Here is a 17,650-nt window from a genome sequence, read left to right on the forward strand (position 1 = left end):
GAGAGAAACATTGACGTGAAGGGACACATCGAGTGGCTGCCACCCGCACGACCAACCAGGGCCGGGGACAAACTGCAACCGAAGTACGTGCCCTTAGCGGGAACCGAACCCGGGTCTCTCTGTACCGCAGGCCGACGCTCTAACCGCTGAGCCAAACTGGCCAGGGCAAGCCTTTCAAAATAAAAATAAAATACCTTGCACCTCCACTGTCTTCAGTTGAGTTTCAAGTTGTTACTGTAAATGACCAGTGTAACAACCACAGGAACATTCTATCAACTGACAGTGCTCAGGAATAATTACTTCTGCTTGTCATGTGAAAGTTTTGACTACCAATTTTAAGTGATTTTTAATAGCTGAGTTTTTAATTTCAAATATAATCTTACATACCAAAACTCATGCACCCTCAATTTGACTTTAACCTGTGGCCATTTGGTGTTTGGCCTTTAGTGTTCAGCACATCTTTATAGTCTATGGCCTGTGGCATTGGGAATCTGTGTTATAAAGTATTTCCCTCATACAGAAAGGGAAAATGATAGAGGAAATTGCTATTCCAAAATAATTTGGTGGAACTGGAACCCTGAAATGCAAATTTTCTGCAGTGACTCCAGATCCTGAACTATATATGGAGCGGGGTTCTGTTTGAGATCATATTAATCTAATCTACAAGGTGGATGTTCTCATTTTTAAAACTTAGAGCTGAGCCCAGCTGGTGTGACTCGGTAGTTGACTGTCAACTCATACACCAAGAGTTCGCCTGTTTGATGCCCAATCAGGGCACATGCCCAGGTTGTGGGCCAAATCCTCAGTGGGGGCCAATTGGTGTTCTCTCTCGTCAATGTTTCTATCTCTCCCTCTCCCTTCCTTTCTCTCTCTAAAATCAATAAAGAAGAAAAATAAATTTAGAGCTGATAGGACTAAACTAAGTCCAGGCCGAGTGATTTCCCTCCCAGAATTTGAAATACCATTATCACTACCCAGGCCAGCATTCAGCATAGTAAAGGAAGGAGTCTTGGCCTCACTTTGCCTTGTAGCAGTGGTAGGAAGCAATCAAGTAGAAGCATTCTGGGTTCTGGTTTGCGGTTAAGGAAGTTTGATGGAAGAGCTTAAGATCCCCAGACAACCATTAGTCTCTGATCAGTTCGACTGTTCAGCTTTGAGGTTTTCTCCAAAGGTTACTATTTTCCTAGCCAATGTGTTCCAGTTGCTCATCTCATTATATGAATGACTTTTATTTGACCTTGGCCTTGAGAGCTTCCTGCTGAATATTGAAAGCAAGTAAGAGCTATAATAAAACCATCTGCTGGGATGAAAAGCATAGTTGGCCCTGCTCTGTGGGGGCAAGTAGAGCAGTACAGGTATTTGACCCTTGAACAACAAAGGAGTTGGGGCACTGACACCCTTCCCCCACATGGTTGAAAATCCACATGTAACTTGATTTCCCCAAAACTTAACAGCTACTATTGACCAGAAGCCTTACCAATAATGTGAACAGTTGATTGACACATTTTGTATGTTATATGTATCATATACTATATTCTTAATAAAGAAAGTGTTGTAAATCATAAGAGAAAATATATTTACATATTTATTGAAAAAAATTCCACATATGTGTGGACTTGTGTGATTCAAACACATACTGTTCAAGGGTCAACTGTAGTCTAAGGATTTTTTCCCCTTAGGCCATTGAAGTGGCAGAACTCCATACATAGTATGGTTGAAACATTAAGTTTATAATATGTGCTTACAATTCAGTTGTATAGTTTTTGTTTATATTAGATAACGTCTGTTAAAATATTCAACAGCAGGTCTGGGTCTGCACTGTGACCTTGTTGGTTTACATGGTGGTGTTTAGTACCAAAGCCACTGTTTGCCCCACATGAATTTTTAAATCCTAGTTGACTTTGACCAGTCCTGCCATTTACTGTTTGCATAGCCTGTGGTCAGGTTGGGGAACTCTGGGGCCTGTCTTGGGACAAGGCAGAACACCAACTCGGGTCTTTCTCCACCTCTCCCCATGTGAACCAAACTATGTTTTGTTTCCTTGGTTTCATCTGGAATGAAGTAACAACTGCTGTGCACCCTATCTCCAGTCTGCAGTTAAACTTAGGCTAGTGCCCTGGCCAGTGTGATTCAGATGACTGAGTGTCCTCCCATGTACAAAAAAGTTGCCGGTTCAATTTCCGGTTAGGGCACATGCTGGGTGCTGCGGGCTCGATCCCCAGTAGGAGGGGTGTGCAGGAGGCAGTTGATCCGTTTCTCTCAACATCAATATTTTTCTTTCCCACTCTCTCTCTAGAAAAAAAAAAATTCAATAAAACATTTTTAAAAGAGGCTGGGAAAGAACCAGTTTTGAGACTATATTGGTATTTTTGTGAACTCAAAAAGGAAGAAGAATTTCTATCCAACTGATTTTGAACACACCTCTTGAGCATGGTCCCATACTCCCTCAGGAGACAGCTGGTGCACCAGATTCTGTTTCTCAACTAATTCAGGCAGATGTGAATTTTCAAAAAATCCCTGGGCAGAACAAGGACTAAAACTCAAATCACATGTTAAATTTCACACATATTCTCCAGTCTCCGCATGCTCCAGGATAGACAGAACTAGAGGCAAGGAGAATGACTGACCTCTGTGTGAGAAGAAAGTAAAGGTGAAAGGGATTACTAACAAAATGACAGGTCTGTGGGTCCCTATTCACTTCTCAGATGACAGGAATCAGTGATAGGAAAACAAGGCTTAATCACTTACGATAGTCAAGCACATTGGTTTTGCTAGAGAATTTCTACACTTGGCTGGGAAAACAACTTCCAGAGAGGCAGGCGTCAATAGTGCCTGTACTGGCATATGGATAGCATCAATAAGGAAATGATGATCTGGCTGGAGGTGCCCTAAATCTACTGATTTAGTCTGAGCTTCTAAAGCTATTGCTGTAGCCCTGGCCAGGTGGTACAGTTGGTTGGATTGTTGTCCCAATGTGCCATGGTTGTGGGTTCAATTTCCTGTCAGGGCACATGCAGGAAGCAACCTATGAATGCATAAATAAGTGGAACAATAAAGCTGTTGCTCTAGGTCAGTGCCTACGAGATGTGGTAGGAGACATGAGGGTGGTGGGATTAGTTTTTCTGCAAGGCACTTGTTTTTCCAGCTCTTTTCCAAACAGACCTGAAGAGCAGCAAAGTCTGGTGTAACCTGGGGTTGTAAAAGCAGGGACTAGGGCAGCCTGAGGAAGATGAGGTTCTTTGGAAAGTACCTGCCGGATCACCAGCTGCTTGACTACTGCTGTTTAGCTTTCCTTAGAAAGGGTGAGGAGTCAGCCATGGAGGCTAGGTCTTGCAGACACTGTCTCTAGATCACTATTTTACCTTCTTGGTTCTATATCTCTTCTGTTTTTACTGGTACTGAAATAGCCCCCACTTCACTGATGAGATCTGTGCCAGGCAGATGTTGAAACAATGCGTCTGTGTCCATCTTCTCACATCAGTTAAGATGTATGGGAAATTGGTTTGAAGCCTACAACTGCTGACTACCGAAGTCAAGACACCTACCCAAGCAGGTCATGCTGAAGTCTGGTCCTTAGTTAAGGACTGAGGCCTGCTCATCTCGCCAACCCTAGAATCTCTTCTCACTTCCTGTCTTAGGTGTAGCAGCTCTTTCATGGGCCTTACTTGAGTGAGTCCCATCTTCCTGCCAGAAAAAAACCTTGAAGCCAGAACACCCACTCCACCTGGCAGCAGCAAAAGAGGTCAGCCCCACAGCAGCGCTGACCAACTTGGCCTGAAGCCCCAGCTAATCAGTGTGATCCTAGACACAACTGTACATCTCTCCATAAGGGGACATGGAAGAGGGAGGGGGTGACAAAAATACTCTCAGACTAGAGGCAACCTAGTAAAGGGGTGAGAGGATTTTCACTTGAAAAACCTTTATATCTCTTAAGCTAAAAAAGTTGTAAAACAAGATAATTAAGTTATAGCCTAATAGAGTACTAAAAAAACCCACAAAATATATATTTTGATGTTTATAGAAGGGATACAAAAATACTACTTTCTGGGTTTTACTTGAGTGTACTCTTCTATATATAATTTATATGTATTTTTATCAGCAATGACTTAATCTTTCAGACTTTTTTTTTCCTTTTAGAATCTTGGTCTTATCTGGCTGATAAATATTACTTAATTCCTAATTCGGGAAGAGCTCTTCTTTATATGACCAACCCTTTCTAACTAGAGATGTGGGTGGGGGAGTGAGTCATTGTAAATTGAAACAAATTTAGGAAATCAATGTTATTCCTGGAATTCTGTTCCACCCTGTAGGATAAACTCAAGCAGTCACACAGTGGTACAGGGAAATTCAAGAACACAGGTTCCATTACAAGGATCATGGCTTCTGGTCATAAACCTTGCCCAGTAATCTCAGACTGCCACTGAGTATTCATTACTCAGGCATTTGCTACCTACCTCAAGATGGGCATGTGGGGCTTCAACCCCTGCAGTACCTTGAAGCACTTTAAAGGCTTGGCATTAAGGCAGATTTTTTTTTAGCTGTTTTTTAGGGAGAAGAGATTCTGGTCACCTCAGCTGGGGCTTTCTGATGCCTTAAAACTTGGGGTCTAGCTTCCTGCTTCTCTAGTTCTGTGGCCCTGCTATGTTACACTGAAGTACTTGGCATGTGTTGATCCTGGTGATTTCTCAGGTTTTCACCATCACAGTCCTCAGTGTGACTACAATGCTGTGCAACCTTTTGACAGGTAGGACCACCAGAGAAATAACAGCACAAAGCAAATGCAGTTTGTTGCAGGTGAACAGGTAAGGAACTGGGCCAGGTGATACCACCTCCACCTAGCCTAGCTCTTTGAAAAAAGCCAAAAGGAGCCCGAGTCCTTTCTGAAGATTCAGCTGGTAAACCTTGTAAAGAGGTACATAACATCTACTTGGAAGGTTTTGAGACTATTCTGTCTTTTCTAAATTACTTGTCAGCCTCCACCCACCTTCCCAGGTGAGCTCTGCCTTAGCCACACAATGGCCAGTCCTCCTGAGGCCTATTTACCCTCAGTTTAAATTCAAGGTAGGGAAAAACTGCACTTGAGAATGAATCATCCATTTTATTTTATTTTGTCATGTGCTCACAACCTCTCTCTCTCTCTCTCTCCTCTCCTCTCCTCTCCCTGGCAGGTCACAGATAAATTAAAAGTAAAACCTACAAGGAAAATAATTTATAAAAGCACTTCCCAGGTTCATGCCTTCTATTCCTACTGCTCAGTTAATGTGCAGTTCACTCCCCACCCCAAGTGGGGGGAATCAGCACTTCCCCCATTCATCTCACTCCTGTTAGTCTAAACAGTATTCCAGAGCCAGACAAGTGAGGGGGGGGGGGGGGCAGCAGTAGCAAACAGTTAAAAATAAAGACACTGGTCCTGGAACCATATGGCCACCTTGGCACTCCCTTCTCTGCTTCCCCTAGGGCAGTCCACAAGCCCTAGCTGAGCTCTCAGGGTGCTACGAAGTTGCCTGTGGCCAGGAGCCTGGAGCAGGGAAAGGTGCTCTCAACTCCCACTATATGCACTTCTCATTCCCCTAGGAAGAAACCCAAAAAAGAAAGCAGACAGAGACCTCAGGACGGAGGAGAAAAATCCCAAATGTTCACACAGTTACACGGAGTCTTTATGGCAAAGAGAACATTTAGCAGCTTTGAATATTGGGGTGTCTCCTTTTTACTCAACACAAGCATTCTAGACCCTATAAGTGAAACAGGGCTCAAGCCCTAAAAAAATCAAAGCGCAAGAAACTCTAAGAGGACTAGTATTTTGTTGTTGCTGGGTTTCATAGTTTTTGTCTTTCCAGTGACAAGCCCACGTTGTTGGTGGGAGGCCTGAGGGGTCACTCCCCAGGGTTGTGCTGAATACTGCCTGGCTTCTCCACATCACCCCCCTGCCTCAGAGCAGCCCCCAAGGCTGAAGGCCCATCACTGGGGGCACTGCCAGCACCCAGATGCAGAAGAGCTCTGGGCAGCAGGTGAGGGGTGGGGAAGAGAACAGCATTCGCATGCAGGCTCTGATGGAGTCATGTGAGCCTCAGCTCAGGGGGTAACTGGGCACCAAGGGAGAGGGAGTGGCAGGGCAGTGAGTGACATGCTTGGTGTTGGGACTGCTGCAACACAGGGCCTTGTGACCCTTTCCTGTTCACTCTACCCTTTAACCCTAACCCTCCAAGCTAGTGTTGGGTCCCAGTGGCTCCCCTGTGTTGAAACATTCAAGGAGATATCTAAGAGCTCCCCTTCAGGGATGCCAAAGTGTGGGAGCAGAAAGAGTTCACAAAACCCCTCCCAGAACCCACCCTGTCTTATTCCACCCCTCCCTGGGGTGAAGTGGGGTTTACTCACACCAATGACCTAGTCCAACCTAAAACCTGCTGCCTGGAATCCTGGCCCGATTCAGTTTTAACCTGTACTTTTTTTCTTCCAGCTTTGATTTTTTTTTTTTTTTTTTTTTTTGTTTCTTTTCTTTTGTTGTCTTTCTGGAATGAGACTTTCTACTACTTTTCTCTCCTCTTACAAGTCATTTCCTTCTCTGTTGTTGGCCTCCATCAATGCCATCACCACCCCACCCCTTCCCTCAAAGGAAAGGGGGATGGATGAGGACCCTGTCCACCCAAACAATCTGGCGACTTCCACCCTCCTGTGGGGGAAGCTGAACCAGACAGCGCCTGTGCCCGCCTCTTCCTGTCCACTGACCCACAGGTATCCCATCTGAGATCTATTGGATAAGAAGGCATTCAAGTCCCCCACTGTAGGTCCAGGTCCAGGCCCAGCCCTTCTCCAGTTTCAATCTTGGTGAGTGTCAACCCCCCTTCCTCCCCAGGCTCACTTTCTCCGGTCTTTTGGTTTCCTCTCCTGCCGCCGGGCCTGCTGGTCGGCCAGGGTGCGGGGAATGAGGAGGACACTGCCATCCCCAGCATACTGGAGAGCATACTGACTAGGCGAGTAGGGTCGCCCATTCTCATCTCGCAGCCGCCCAAACACCTCTTGGTATAGGCTCTGGACTTTTTGCTTCATCTGCCGCAGGGACCGGAGGAATTCCACCTTCTCTCGCAGCAGCCGGGCTTTGTCACGTTGTAGGTCCTCCACATCCCGCTCCAGGTTCAGGATGGTGTCCAGCTTGCGCTTGCGGCAGTTCTGTGCTGCCATCTTGTTCTTGCCCCGGCGCCGGATGTCCCGGATGAGGCTCAGCTGGGCTTCGCTGAGCTGGTATTTGGACAGCAGCTCATTGAATTCCTCCACAGGCAGGTTGATAATTTTGTCATTGGTGAAGGGGATCTTCATGGCTCGAGCTCGATGCTCATCCCGGCTCATCTGCTTGTCTAGGAAGTCAGCCTGCTTCTCCTTGCTGCCTTTCTTGAGGGAGCTGGGTGGTGGCAGGTCAGCAGAGTCAAGGGCACTGGGCGCCATGTTGTACGTGTGGTTGTGACCCACATGCTCCAAGTACGGCAGGCAGGAGAGCTGAGACGGATCCTGGTAGCTCATGCGGCAGAACTTGGAATACTCGGGCTGATAGCCCACAGCGCCCTCTGCCTCTTCTAGATCCAGGGTTTCAGAGTCAGAGCTGTAGCCAACAGCACCTTCCTCGGAAAAGGAGGAAGAGGCCGAGGAAGAAGCAGAGGAGGAGGAAGAGGAGGAGGAAGAGGAAGAGGAGGAAGAAGAGCTGCCTTCAGAGCTGCTCAGGGAGGAAGGGCTATGGCTGGAGTCCAAGGAGAGGCCTGAGTCAGAGTCAAATTCCTCTTCAAGTTGGGAGGCCTGCACGGAGTTAAAGCCTTCTTCAATGGCCAGATCCATCAGGCTGATTTCATCCAGCATGGCTTCATCTAACAGACCCCCTAGTGGGTCAGGCAGCTCAGGGCCTGCCGTGTCATTGGCTGTGCCATTGAGCTGGGGTGGAAAGAAGAGGCCTGCCAGGTTGGTGGAGCTAAAGGTAGAGTTGAGAGTGGTGGAATTGCTGGGGACCAGCGGGAGCAATGTGGAGCTGCTGGCCACAGGCAGGCTCTCCACCTCAGGGCTGAAGAGCGAGAAGTCCTGGCTGCAGCCCCCCAGGGATGCCTGATGCAGGCTGACATTCTGATTGATGGGAGTGTTGGGGGCAAGGCTGTAGTTGGTGCTCAGTGGGTCTCCAGGAGGGGCATTGTACAGGATCTCACTTGATGTGTTCACTTCCATGGCCTGGGAGGGAAGAAGAGTTGTCACCTTTCACTCACAGCAGACTCCCTCCCTAGGTGAGGCTGGGGAATTATTTGAGCAGGCACCCAACACACGCACAACTGCATGGGTAAAGACAAGAAACTGGAAATCAGAGCCCACAGCATCAGCTCCTGGCCCTGGTTGGTCCACCAGGCCTGGCAGAGATGGGTTCCTCCCTATGGACTCCACTTCAATGTAGGGCTGACCAGCTCATGTTTGGCCAGACTCCCCCATCTTGAAGGGAGAGTAAGAAAATACCTAACACTGACTACCTCTTCACTGCAAAGTCAGCATAGTATAAATACGACCAAACCTTGGAATGAGAAAACTTAGCTTCACTACTTGCTGTGTGACCATGAATATATCACTTAACCTCTGAACTTCCATTTCCTCACCTTTAAAATAATAAAGGGCTGACTAGACGATTGTGAGGGCCAAGTAAGATGACGATGGCTATAAAGCATCGCATGAATGTCAGCTTTTATTAATGCCAAACCTTGGAAGCACCCAGCCCCAAGTGATTATCTGCCTGAAGGAGAAGGAAGGCGTACCTAGGAAGCAGGCCCAGTCTAAAAGGCTCAAGCCCTGAGCTCTACCCCCATGAAGACACCTAGACAGTTACTTACCTCTCAATGTTCCCACTTTCCTATGGATCATATAGAGATGTTACTCTTTCCTTCCCAGAGGGGGAAAAGCAAGCGAGTGCTAAGACAAGACACACAAAGCCCGATAGGTTCGTGCTCTGACAGTCCTACCTGCATTTCCATGATGGACATGAGATCTTGCCACTGCTGTTCCAAATCAAATGGTGACTCTGTCCCCGTCAGGAGAGGAGACAAGAGGTTATTTTGAAGACCTGGGGGCTCACTCTCACTAGGCACTGCTTCTGTTAAGCTGGAAATGTCTGCTGGAAACTAGGGCAAAACACAGAGACTTTAACAGAGAAAGAAGGAAAGACCAGCCTTCTGCTTTCCTCCCAGAGACTACCACCTGAGGTTCTGTTTCTTCCTTTCTCTGATGTGTTCACTCCCAGCAGCCAGGACAAGGCCAGCACCAAGAGTTGGCCCCTCAGGCAGCCATGAAGGAACACTGTATGCAGGCTGCCCTGCTGGCTTGGTGGGCTCTCTCTGGAGTCCTGCTCACCTCAGCATTCTCCCCAAAGGGGCAGGTGGCCTCCAGCAGCCTAAGGCACTCTTCCAGGGACAGGGCTGTCTGGTCCTCCCCACCAGGCACCTGTAGCAACAGCAACTGTAAGTCTGACTGATACGGGCTTTGGCTGCCTGAAGGCCTGAAGCCTCTTCCCCAGCTTTCCCAAGGAGACGCTAAAGGAGGAACTGCATGACTGTAGGCCTACACTCTCTCTGTTCTGGGCTAATGACTGACCCTAAGACACAAACTCCGGGGTAGAACAGGAGGGTAGAAGAGTCCTAACACAGGTAGGAATCTGCTAGGTGCTTTGCCTCCTCTGTGCTGTTTGTTACCAAGGGCTGGCCCCTCTGCTTTTGTTCTATGCATCCACTCCTCCTTTCTCAGCCCACTCACTGTGACTTAAGAAACCCCAACCCAACATATACACTCAGGTCCATTCCACAGACACAACTGCCTTCTCTAAGGAGAAGTTTCTAGGAGTGAGCAGAGGTGGGAGTACCTGGGCAGGGAAGCTCTCCCCAGTTTCTCCATCCACTAGCAGGTTTCGTGCCAGAACTTCTGCGCCCTCGCCTGGCCAGGTGTCCTCCTGCTCCACTCCATCTGCAAGTTCCTTATCCACATCTTGCTCTTTCTGGCGATGACTATAGTCAAAAATCTCACGCCCAGCCCCCAGGTCAATATCCTGTCGCCAAAGGATGTCAATCAGATCTATGTCCTGAAAGACAGATCACCATGACTTTAGCTCTCAGGTCCAGGGCCCCTCCCTCCCTGTCCTGCCTCTCAGAGGTCCTTCCTACATCACTCCAATTCTCTCAATCTCTCAAAGCCCTACCTGCCAGCCTCTACGCCCTGCCACTCTGTATCAGCAAGGCTTCATTCATCAATTTCCAACACAAGTCTCCAAAAAAAATCAGGACAGAGCAAAATGACTAGCATGACCATCACCCTACAGATCTATGGGCTTAGGATCTGAACCAGAAACACACCCGGCCAAAAGGCAGGACCACCTCATTGCTTTGTAAGAAGGAAGGGGGAAGTTGAGAGACATTTTTCATTTGGGGAATGGAAATCCCTTAAAAAAACGTGGTTTGTGGGAAGTCGGCCACAGCAAGCAAGGGCGAATTGTCTTGTAGAATTGCTTTGTGCTGGCCAGGCTTGCATCAGCCTATGGTACCATTTCATTTGCATAAAGGGGTGGGGTGGGGTGGGGTGGGGTGGGCTGGAGAGGAAAATCCCTGCATTTGCAACCACCTGATGCAACCAATGACAACGACTGGCTGTCTCTAGCCCTTCCTAAAGTCGTTCCCCTTTCCCTGGCTGAGGCAGGAAGGAGTAAGGCTGCACATCCACAACTCTTAAAATCCAGGCTCACCTCAAGATCCATTCCTGCCAGAATCCCCACTCAGCTGATCCTAGCAAGCTGCTGATCCCAGGAGAGCTTCAAGCAGTCAGCTGACCCTCATTGGACACCCCACCCCTGCCAAGGCAAGCCCCACGGTGCCCCATCAAACGAAAGCTCTGACTCCCTTCACCACACCCCAGGGTTCAATGATTCCTCATCAGTCAATCTACTCAAGGACATAGCCCCCATCACCTCTTGGCCACAGCTGCTGCCTCAGGTACCAAAATGCCTCCCTCCTGCTCTACCCTGGTGGCTCCTGATCAGTTCCTGCACCAGCTGCCACCCCCACAGAACCCCAGTAAATAAAAGCTATTCGGGCTTTTCTACACATGCCACCCCCTAGGGCTAAAGAAACCCTACTGTTGCCTTCCATTCAGAGGTTTAAAAGCTGGCACTTTTTAGAAAGTAATATCCTTGTATTAGACCCACCTCTCTAGCCCTGACCAGGTATCCTTTCCCACCCTTAATCCTAAAAACCTCCCACCAGATGTACCTTTCCCTTTGGTCTCCCCACATACACCAACCTGAACAGAAGCCCTGGACCCAGAAGCAGAGAGGGGCTGGGCCACCCGGTGACCAGCCAGCAAAGAGTTAAGGGCCCTGCTCCCTTTGGCAGGGCCCCCACCACTGTGAGAACTGCGGTCCAGGCGGGTCATGGTCTGCGAGATGAGCCCCAGGACAGCCGGTGCCGGGAAGCCGGACAGGGGGCTGCAAGGAGCTCCTGGCTTGCAGGGAGCACACCAGGCTGGAAGGGTGGCCCCGTGCTAGCTCCGAGGGGCCTGAGGAGGTGCCCCGCCCGTACTGCTGCCTGGGCGGCCCAGCCCAGCCCTCTTCCTCCATCCTTGAGCAGCCCCCTCCCACCTCACAACCCCAGTTCCACTCAGGCGCCCGGCAGCCCCCACCCTGAGCTCACCGCAGAGGCTGCAGTGAGATGGGACTCCCACCCCATGCTCCGTGCTCAAGCTGCAGAGAAAAGCAAGCTCCCTCCTGGGCCTATCCTCCCACTCCTCCCTCTCTCCCCATCCCCACGCCCCCCAAACTTGTTACCTAGGCTGCAGCAAGGAGCCAATCCCCTCCCCCTCCCACCCCGCAGGTCACTGCTGAGGCTGCAGAGAGCCAATCCCCTCCCCCAGGTCAGCAGCTGGGCTGCGGAAAGAGCCAATCCCCTCCCACTGTCGTTACCTAGGCTGCGACGAGAGCCAATCTCCTCCCCCAAGTCTCCGCTGGAGATGCGGAAACAGCCAATCCCCTCCCACCGCCTGTTACCTAGCTGCAGCCCAGAGCCAATCTCTGCACCAGGGCAGCTGGAGAAGCTGCCGCAAGGAACCAGCCCATCCCTGGGCCGCCTCCTCTTCTCAAGGAGACGCACCCAGGGGCGGGCAGCCCCACCCAGCCCTGAAAGCCAGCGGGGGTGGGGCACTGAGAAAGCCCTGGGGGGAAGGGGTGCCACTCTCCTTCCAGTCGCATCCTGCTTACCCAGTCCACTCAGGACTGGGCAGACACTCCTCCTGAAGCTTCTGCGGGAATCTAAGTTCTTCCCTGGAAGTGGAAGTTTTCCTGTTCCTCAGGAGGGCAGTGGCCAGTCAAGCCCAAGGATCACAAGCCAGGCTGGGCAGGAACCCAGGGCACCCACACCCACTGTAAGCCAGGGACTCTGTCACCCTACAACAGGCCAGACAAGAGGAAGGGAAAATGCCATTTGCACATGTGCGGCCATGTCACAATGCTGGCCAGGCCTAGCTCCAGGCAAGAGGAAGGAGCCCTGAGCCTGAAGGCCAGCACTGAAGAAGACAGGCATTCTACAACGCCCAAAATGTCCTGGCCACAAATGTGTCCCCCACTCCCTTTATCCTGGCTGTGTTCAAAAGAATTCTCTGCCTGACCCCTGGTCCACATCTCTAAAGAAGGAAAAAAAAAAAAAAAAAAAAAACCTGACAGAATCAGCATCACAATTCTTACTGCGACCCTCACTGCTGCTCCCCTTGAGCCTAAGGTCAGGTCAGGGACAGTATGTTCTTGGTCACAGACTGCTCCTTGCCTGGAAAGAACTGTACACAGGCCATCCTCGCTCTGGGCAGAGTGCCAACCTTGAGGGGAATCCTATCCCTGACAAGGGCCTGGGCTATGGCTGTCCATCGAACAGGCCTGGCAGCAGGGGAGCACTGCCACCCCAGGGATAATACCAGCTCCAGCAATGCCTGTCACATGCTCTAGACCTGGGTATTTTTATCCCTGAGTTGCTGAGGAAATGTTGTTCTAGACACATAATAATCCTCCCTTCCCCCATACCCAGCCTGGGCCCCTAATGATGACCCACCGCCAGCCCCCAAAGGGAGCAATGAAGGCCTGTCAGGCAAAACATAACCTTTATAAAGGCCAAGAAATGAAGGAAAGCAGGGTCAAAGTCCTATCCCATTCCACTCCCAACCTATCTACATTATATCCAAAACATCCCATCCCAGCAGGAATAGGAATGGAGCTCCCCCTGGAGGGTTCCCAAGAGTAAGCCCAGTTACACCCATTCCCTTGGGGAGCTACACTGGGGGGGGGGGGGGGCATACTTCTTCAGACCACTATGCCAAGACGAGTCCATTTGAAGGGAAAGGACAGAGAAAGCAGAAGAGAGGTTCAAGTTTCCAATGGCACTGTAAGAATCTAAGAAAAATGCACTGAAAGGTAAGGAATGCTCATGGCTCCCATGCTCAGACGATTCTAGTCTCTCTCAAAGTAGATTCAGTATGAGCCAGCTGAGCAGTAGAGCAACCTGGCATAGCTGATATTTGAGGGATCAGATCAGTATGTCATCCGGGGACTGTCCTGTGCTTTTTAGGATGTTTAGCAGCATCCCTGGCCTCTCCGCACTAGATTCCAATAGCACCTCTAGTTTTGGCCAAAACTGTCTCTAGACATTGCCACATGTCCCCTGGGCAGCAAAATCACCCCCAGTTTAGGACCCCTGGCTCAGAGGAAGCCACATGCTTTGACAGTCACTAACATTCAGAGAACTGGGCTCAGGAACAGGCTAAAGTGCAGGACAAGTGGCAAAACCTTGTCTGACTGGTGGGCAGAAAGAGGCAAGTTCAGCATCTGTAAACACTTTTTACATCCCCTCTCCATACCTCCCACCACCTCCAAGATTCAACTCTGGAAAACTCAGCCAAGTGCAATCCAGTCTTCTCTTTCCCTAATGGCCAGGAGACTGCAGTGGACCTTTTTTCCAAGCTCCTTGGGGCTGAGTGGCAAGCCAGGTCCAACACAGAGCTCAAAGCCATCTTATCATGTTGGGGAGTAGGGGCAGTAGTAGCCATTCACATTGTCAAAGGCAAGTGCATCACTTTCTGCCCAGAACAGTATGTCAGCCACATGTCAGGAGCTAAAGATCTCTGACAGCTCAAAGCAAGCAGACTCGGGCAGCAGAATGCATTTCCTCTTATAGCTCCCTGGCCTCACCTGCCTACTCCCTGCAGTGGGCCTTTAACAAAGATGGGAGCCTTGGTCCTCACTGGATTGAGAATAACTATCTAAATCTATTCCCTGGCTCAGGCCCAGGGCAGTGGACTTATCAAGACCTTAAAACAACAACGGGACTGACCACAGAGGAGGAGAACTTAAGGATATGTATGTGTGTTTTGATGTGGAGGGGAGGTACAAGACAAGAGTCCACAAAGTATTTGTGTCTTAGCAACAGATATACACCGCATCAAAGCCCATCACAACATGACTCCCTCCCCCACCCGAAGGCCTCCAGGAGTCATGTTGAAATCCAAGCAGTAAACACACTGGCATGTTCTAGGAACCTCCCACTGCCCTGACAGTACATTTAGAGGTGGATCAATGGTTCAACACAGGAAATGTTCCCAGCCCCCAATCCTAGTCAGACACTCCGCTCATTTCTATCCAAGAACGATGCCTGAGACCACCTTACCCCAACCCCCGGAACCTCTGTGGTTCTTTCCTGGGGTTAGTACTATGACCGCAGTCCTCCAGGACCAGCCCACTCCCACCCTCAACCCCACTTCTCCCACCCACCCCTCCATGTGGCCACTAACCTCTTTGGTTAAGTCTCCACTGACTGGAGGGGCTACAGCCCCCAAATCCTCCAAATCTTCACTGAATCCCTGCTCCGTTTCGCTTTCTCGCACCCCGTTGTCTGGGCCTGTCACATCTTGGAGGCCACTGGAACTCTCGAGGGCAAGGCCTGAGCTGGGCTGGCTGCCAGAGACAGACCCCTCCGGATCCCGGTGGACCAGCCAGGCATTTACCTCAGTGGTTGGCACCTGGAACCTGTCCAGGGCCCTCACCTGACTGAGGAGCCGCCGAGCAGTGAAGTAATTGTCCAGGTCTATGCTCTTGGGGTGGATACCATAGCCATCCAAGGTATTCCTCAGGTTGTGGAACTGGGTCTGCGTATAGGCAGAACTGGGCCCCAGGATGATTTCCCGGAGCGGGGGGAGCTGTGAGGTCAGGTAAGTATCCACGTCCACCCGCACCCCAATCAAACTCAGCAGAATGGTGAACTGGAGGAGTCCTTCCGTTAAGTATTTCTTCAGAGAAAGCATTGCTGAAGGACCACAATGTTTATGCTTTTTGGTTTTTAAATCTTCCAAAAGACAAATCAAGGCCACTGCTCTGCTGCTCCAGCCAGCAAGTTACCCCCTCAGTGCCAAACCCTGTACCCCACCCTGGCAGAACACGGGCTGAGCTCCCTGATGGCCTCAGAGGAAAGCACACCCCGTGCAGCCAAGGCCACACTCCAGACCACATTCACTTTTCCCTTCTTGACACCTCACCTCTGAAAGTACAACAGTTCTTAACCCAGTCCAGGCCCTCGGGGCCCACGTGACTTACAGTCTCCACAGTCCACATACAGTCACTTCCTCACTCACATTAGTTGTCCTCTCTGTAGATTCCACTGCAGGCTGTTCTTAGGAACAGCTGATGGTTTTTTGTTTTTTTTTTCCTTCTCTCTCCTAAGGTTTATTTTCTTTGGCTGGAGCTACAGGCCTTTTGTCTTGGGTCAGAGTGTCCCGCCTCCTCCACACTTACCAGGGGGGTTTCCAGAGAAACCTGAAATGGGAATCACAAGAGCAACAGGATAAGATTCCATAATTTTCACACCATGATCAAGGCAGAGGTAGGAAACACATTAAAAGACCACTTTTACAGGAGGAAAAATAAGTCAATTGTTATACTCCCTGAACGAAAACCTTCTATAGACAGAACAACTATGAAAGGAAGTATTGCTCACAAAGGATCAAAGGATCTCTGTTTTTGTAGATTTAATTTTCAATACCCTAAAACATGGTTTGCTGTGGATAAGCAGACAATGCTCAGGGCATCCAAAATATTTTACGGGTTGTCTGATTTGCCAATCCTCCCTCTCACCCCACACACACTGCCCAGCTTCTATTTTTAGCCTAAGTCCACTTTCTATCTTAAAGGAAAGTTGGTTGCCCATCTCTCTAGGAGAAACCTTCCTACAAACCTTGTCCCTTTCCATGTCTAAAAGGGAGGGAGAAATTATTAATGGATGAGTGTTAAAAGGACATGAGGAACACGGACAGGCTACCACTTCACAGAAAAGGATAATGCCTTTTGTTTTTTCAACTTTGAAATCTTATTTCCCTTTCCCATCACTCATATTAAAAAAAAAAAAAAAAAAGTGGGAGGGGAGCTGAGCCAAGATTATTCAGTCCATAATTTGCATAGGCAGGTTTTATTTTCATTCACATGACCTTCTGAGCCAAAAGAGACGGCTATGGCAAAGTTCTCAACCCAGAGAGCCAAGTGGGGAGGGAGTATATCTCCCTGTCTTTATCTGGTCTCCACTTTGGGGCTTCTATTAACCTGTTAAACCAAGACATAGCTTTCTTCACTGTTGTAACCCACCTACTAACTTCATCCTAAGGGGAAAAGGGATCCACACCTACACACACACACACACACACACACACACTCTGACTTGGATAGCGTAAACACAATTGCGACCCAGAGTTTCAGCTTACACTGCCCTCCTGTTCTCACGCAATTTATTACTAAAACCTCTCAAGGGCCAATTAGGTTCGAGAAACAGGATAAGGTCCCTTTAGAGTAAGGCCAGAGGCCTCTGGTCTGAGCCCGGTCCCACCCTGTCCCGGATACCCGAGTCCGGCTGAGACCAAGTCGCCATGCCCGCTCTCGGTTCCTCGGTTTCCAGCCTTCTGGGACAGCAGCGAACAAGTGCTACTTTCCCGGCCTTGACCCACCCTTACGGCCAAACCCCATCCCGCCCAGCGCTATGGCCCCACCCCGCGCCTAAACCCGGGCCTAACACCACGCCTTCTCGTGCCCTCAGCCCTCCCCTCCCCAGTCCAACCCACCCTGGAGCCGGCTTTCTTCACGGACTCGCAGCCCCTCCCTGCCGGGGCCAGGGCCCGGCCCCAACATGAACCCCGCTCGGCCGCCCGCTCCCGCCTACTGCCCCCTCAGCTCCACCCCGCCGCCCTTCAGCCCCTAAACCTCGGCCCAGCGAAACCGCACGTCAAGGAAAGGAATATGCCGAATACCCGCTGCTGAGCTGGGCGTCCGCCGCTGCTGCCACAGCTGGTCCTTAACCCGAGTCCCGGCCTTGCCGCCGCCGCCGCCGCCGCCGCCGCCGGCCGGCCTAGAGCACCCCAGCCTCCGCTTCCCTCCCCGCCCCCTCCTCCCACCTCACTTGGAAGCCCGCCCTCCGCGGCCAACACGTTTCTCCAATCAACGAGACGAAGCCGTGGCCGTCGTTCGATGTCACTTTGATTGACAGCAGAGAAAGCCCAATGGCTGAGTTGCCTCGTCCTCTTTCTCCCCGATTTCCCAAGACGGGCATAATCCACCGCCCAATGGGTATATAAGCCCGCC

At 50.2% G+C, this 17,650-nt stretch overlaps 1 protein-coding gene across 5 annotated transcripts; it reads right to left on the bottom strand.

Moving 5' to 3' along the window:
• Positions 1-5,615: 5,615 nt before the first annotated feature.
• NFE2L1 (nuclear factor, erythroid 2 like 1) lies at positions 5,616-17,393 on the bottom strand. 5 transcript variants are annotated; one of them, XM_036268057.1, is made up of 6 exons: positions 17,320-17,393; positions 14,824-15,841; positions 9,872-10,087; positions 9,367-9,456; positions 8,979-9,137; positions 5,616-8,205 (listed from the first exon to the last, which is right to left on the bottom strand). In XM_036268057.1, exons 2-6 carry the CDS (start codon positions 15,331-15,333, stop codon positions 6,856-6,858), a joined length of 2,325 nt encoding a protein of 774 aa, XP_036123950.1. In that variant the 5' UTR covers positions 15,334-15,841; positions 17,320-17,393; the 3' UTR covers positions 5,616-6,855. The 5 variants fall into 5 exon arrangements, with proteins under 5 accessions (XP_036123950.1, XP_036123949.1, XP_036123952.1 ...); XM_036268056.1 differs by lacking the exon at positions 17,320-17,393 and adding an exon at positions 16,916-17,021; XM_036268058.1 differs by lacking the exon at positions 17,320-17,393 and adding an exon at positions 16,916-17,021 and having other exon boundaries at positions 6,487-8,205; positions 9,872-10,054.
• Positions 17,394-17,650: the final 257 nt, after the last annotated feature.

This window comes from Molossus molossus, unplaced genomic scaffold (genome assembly GCF_014108415.1).
Source record: "Molossus molossus isolate mMolMol1 unplaced genomic scaffold, mMolMol1.p scaffold_m16_p_19, whole genome shotgun sequence".
Classification (NCBI taxonomy): Eukaryota; Metazoa; Chordata; class Mammalia; order Chiroptera; family Molossidae; genus Molossus; species Molossus molossus.

What these genes read in the sequence shown, in the direction of transcription:
- NFE2L1 (XM_036268057.1), bottom strand. Translation starts at nt 15,333, where the DNA reads ATGCTTTCTCTGAAGAAATACTTAACGGAAGGACTCCTCCAGTTCACC. An exon ending in GTGGAGACTTAACCAAAGAG is followed by an intron (nt 10,088 to 14,823) that starts GTTAGTGGCCAC and finishes TCTGTCTTTCAG; the next exon opens with GACATAGATCTGATTGACAT. An exon ending in GGGAGAGCTTCCCTGCCCAG is followed by an intron (nt 9,457 to 9,871) that starts GTACTCCCACCT and finishes CTGTTGCTACAG; the next exon opens with GTGCCTGGTGGGGAGGACCA.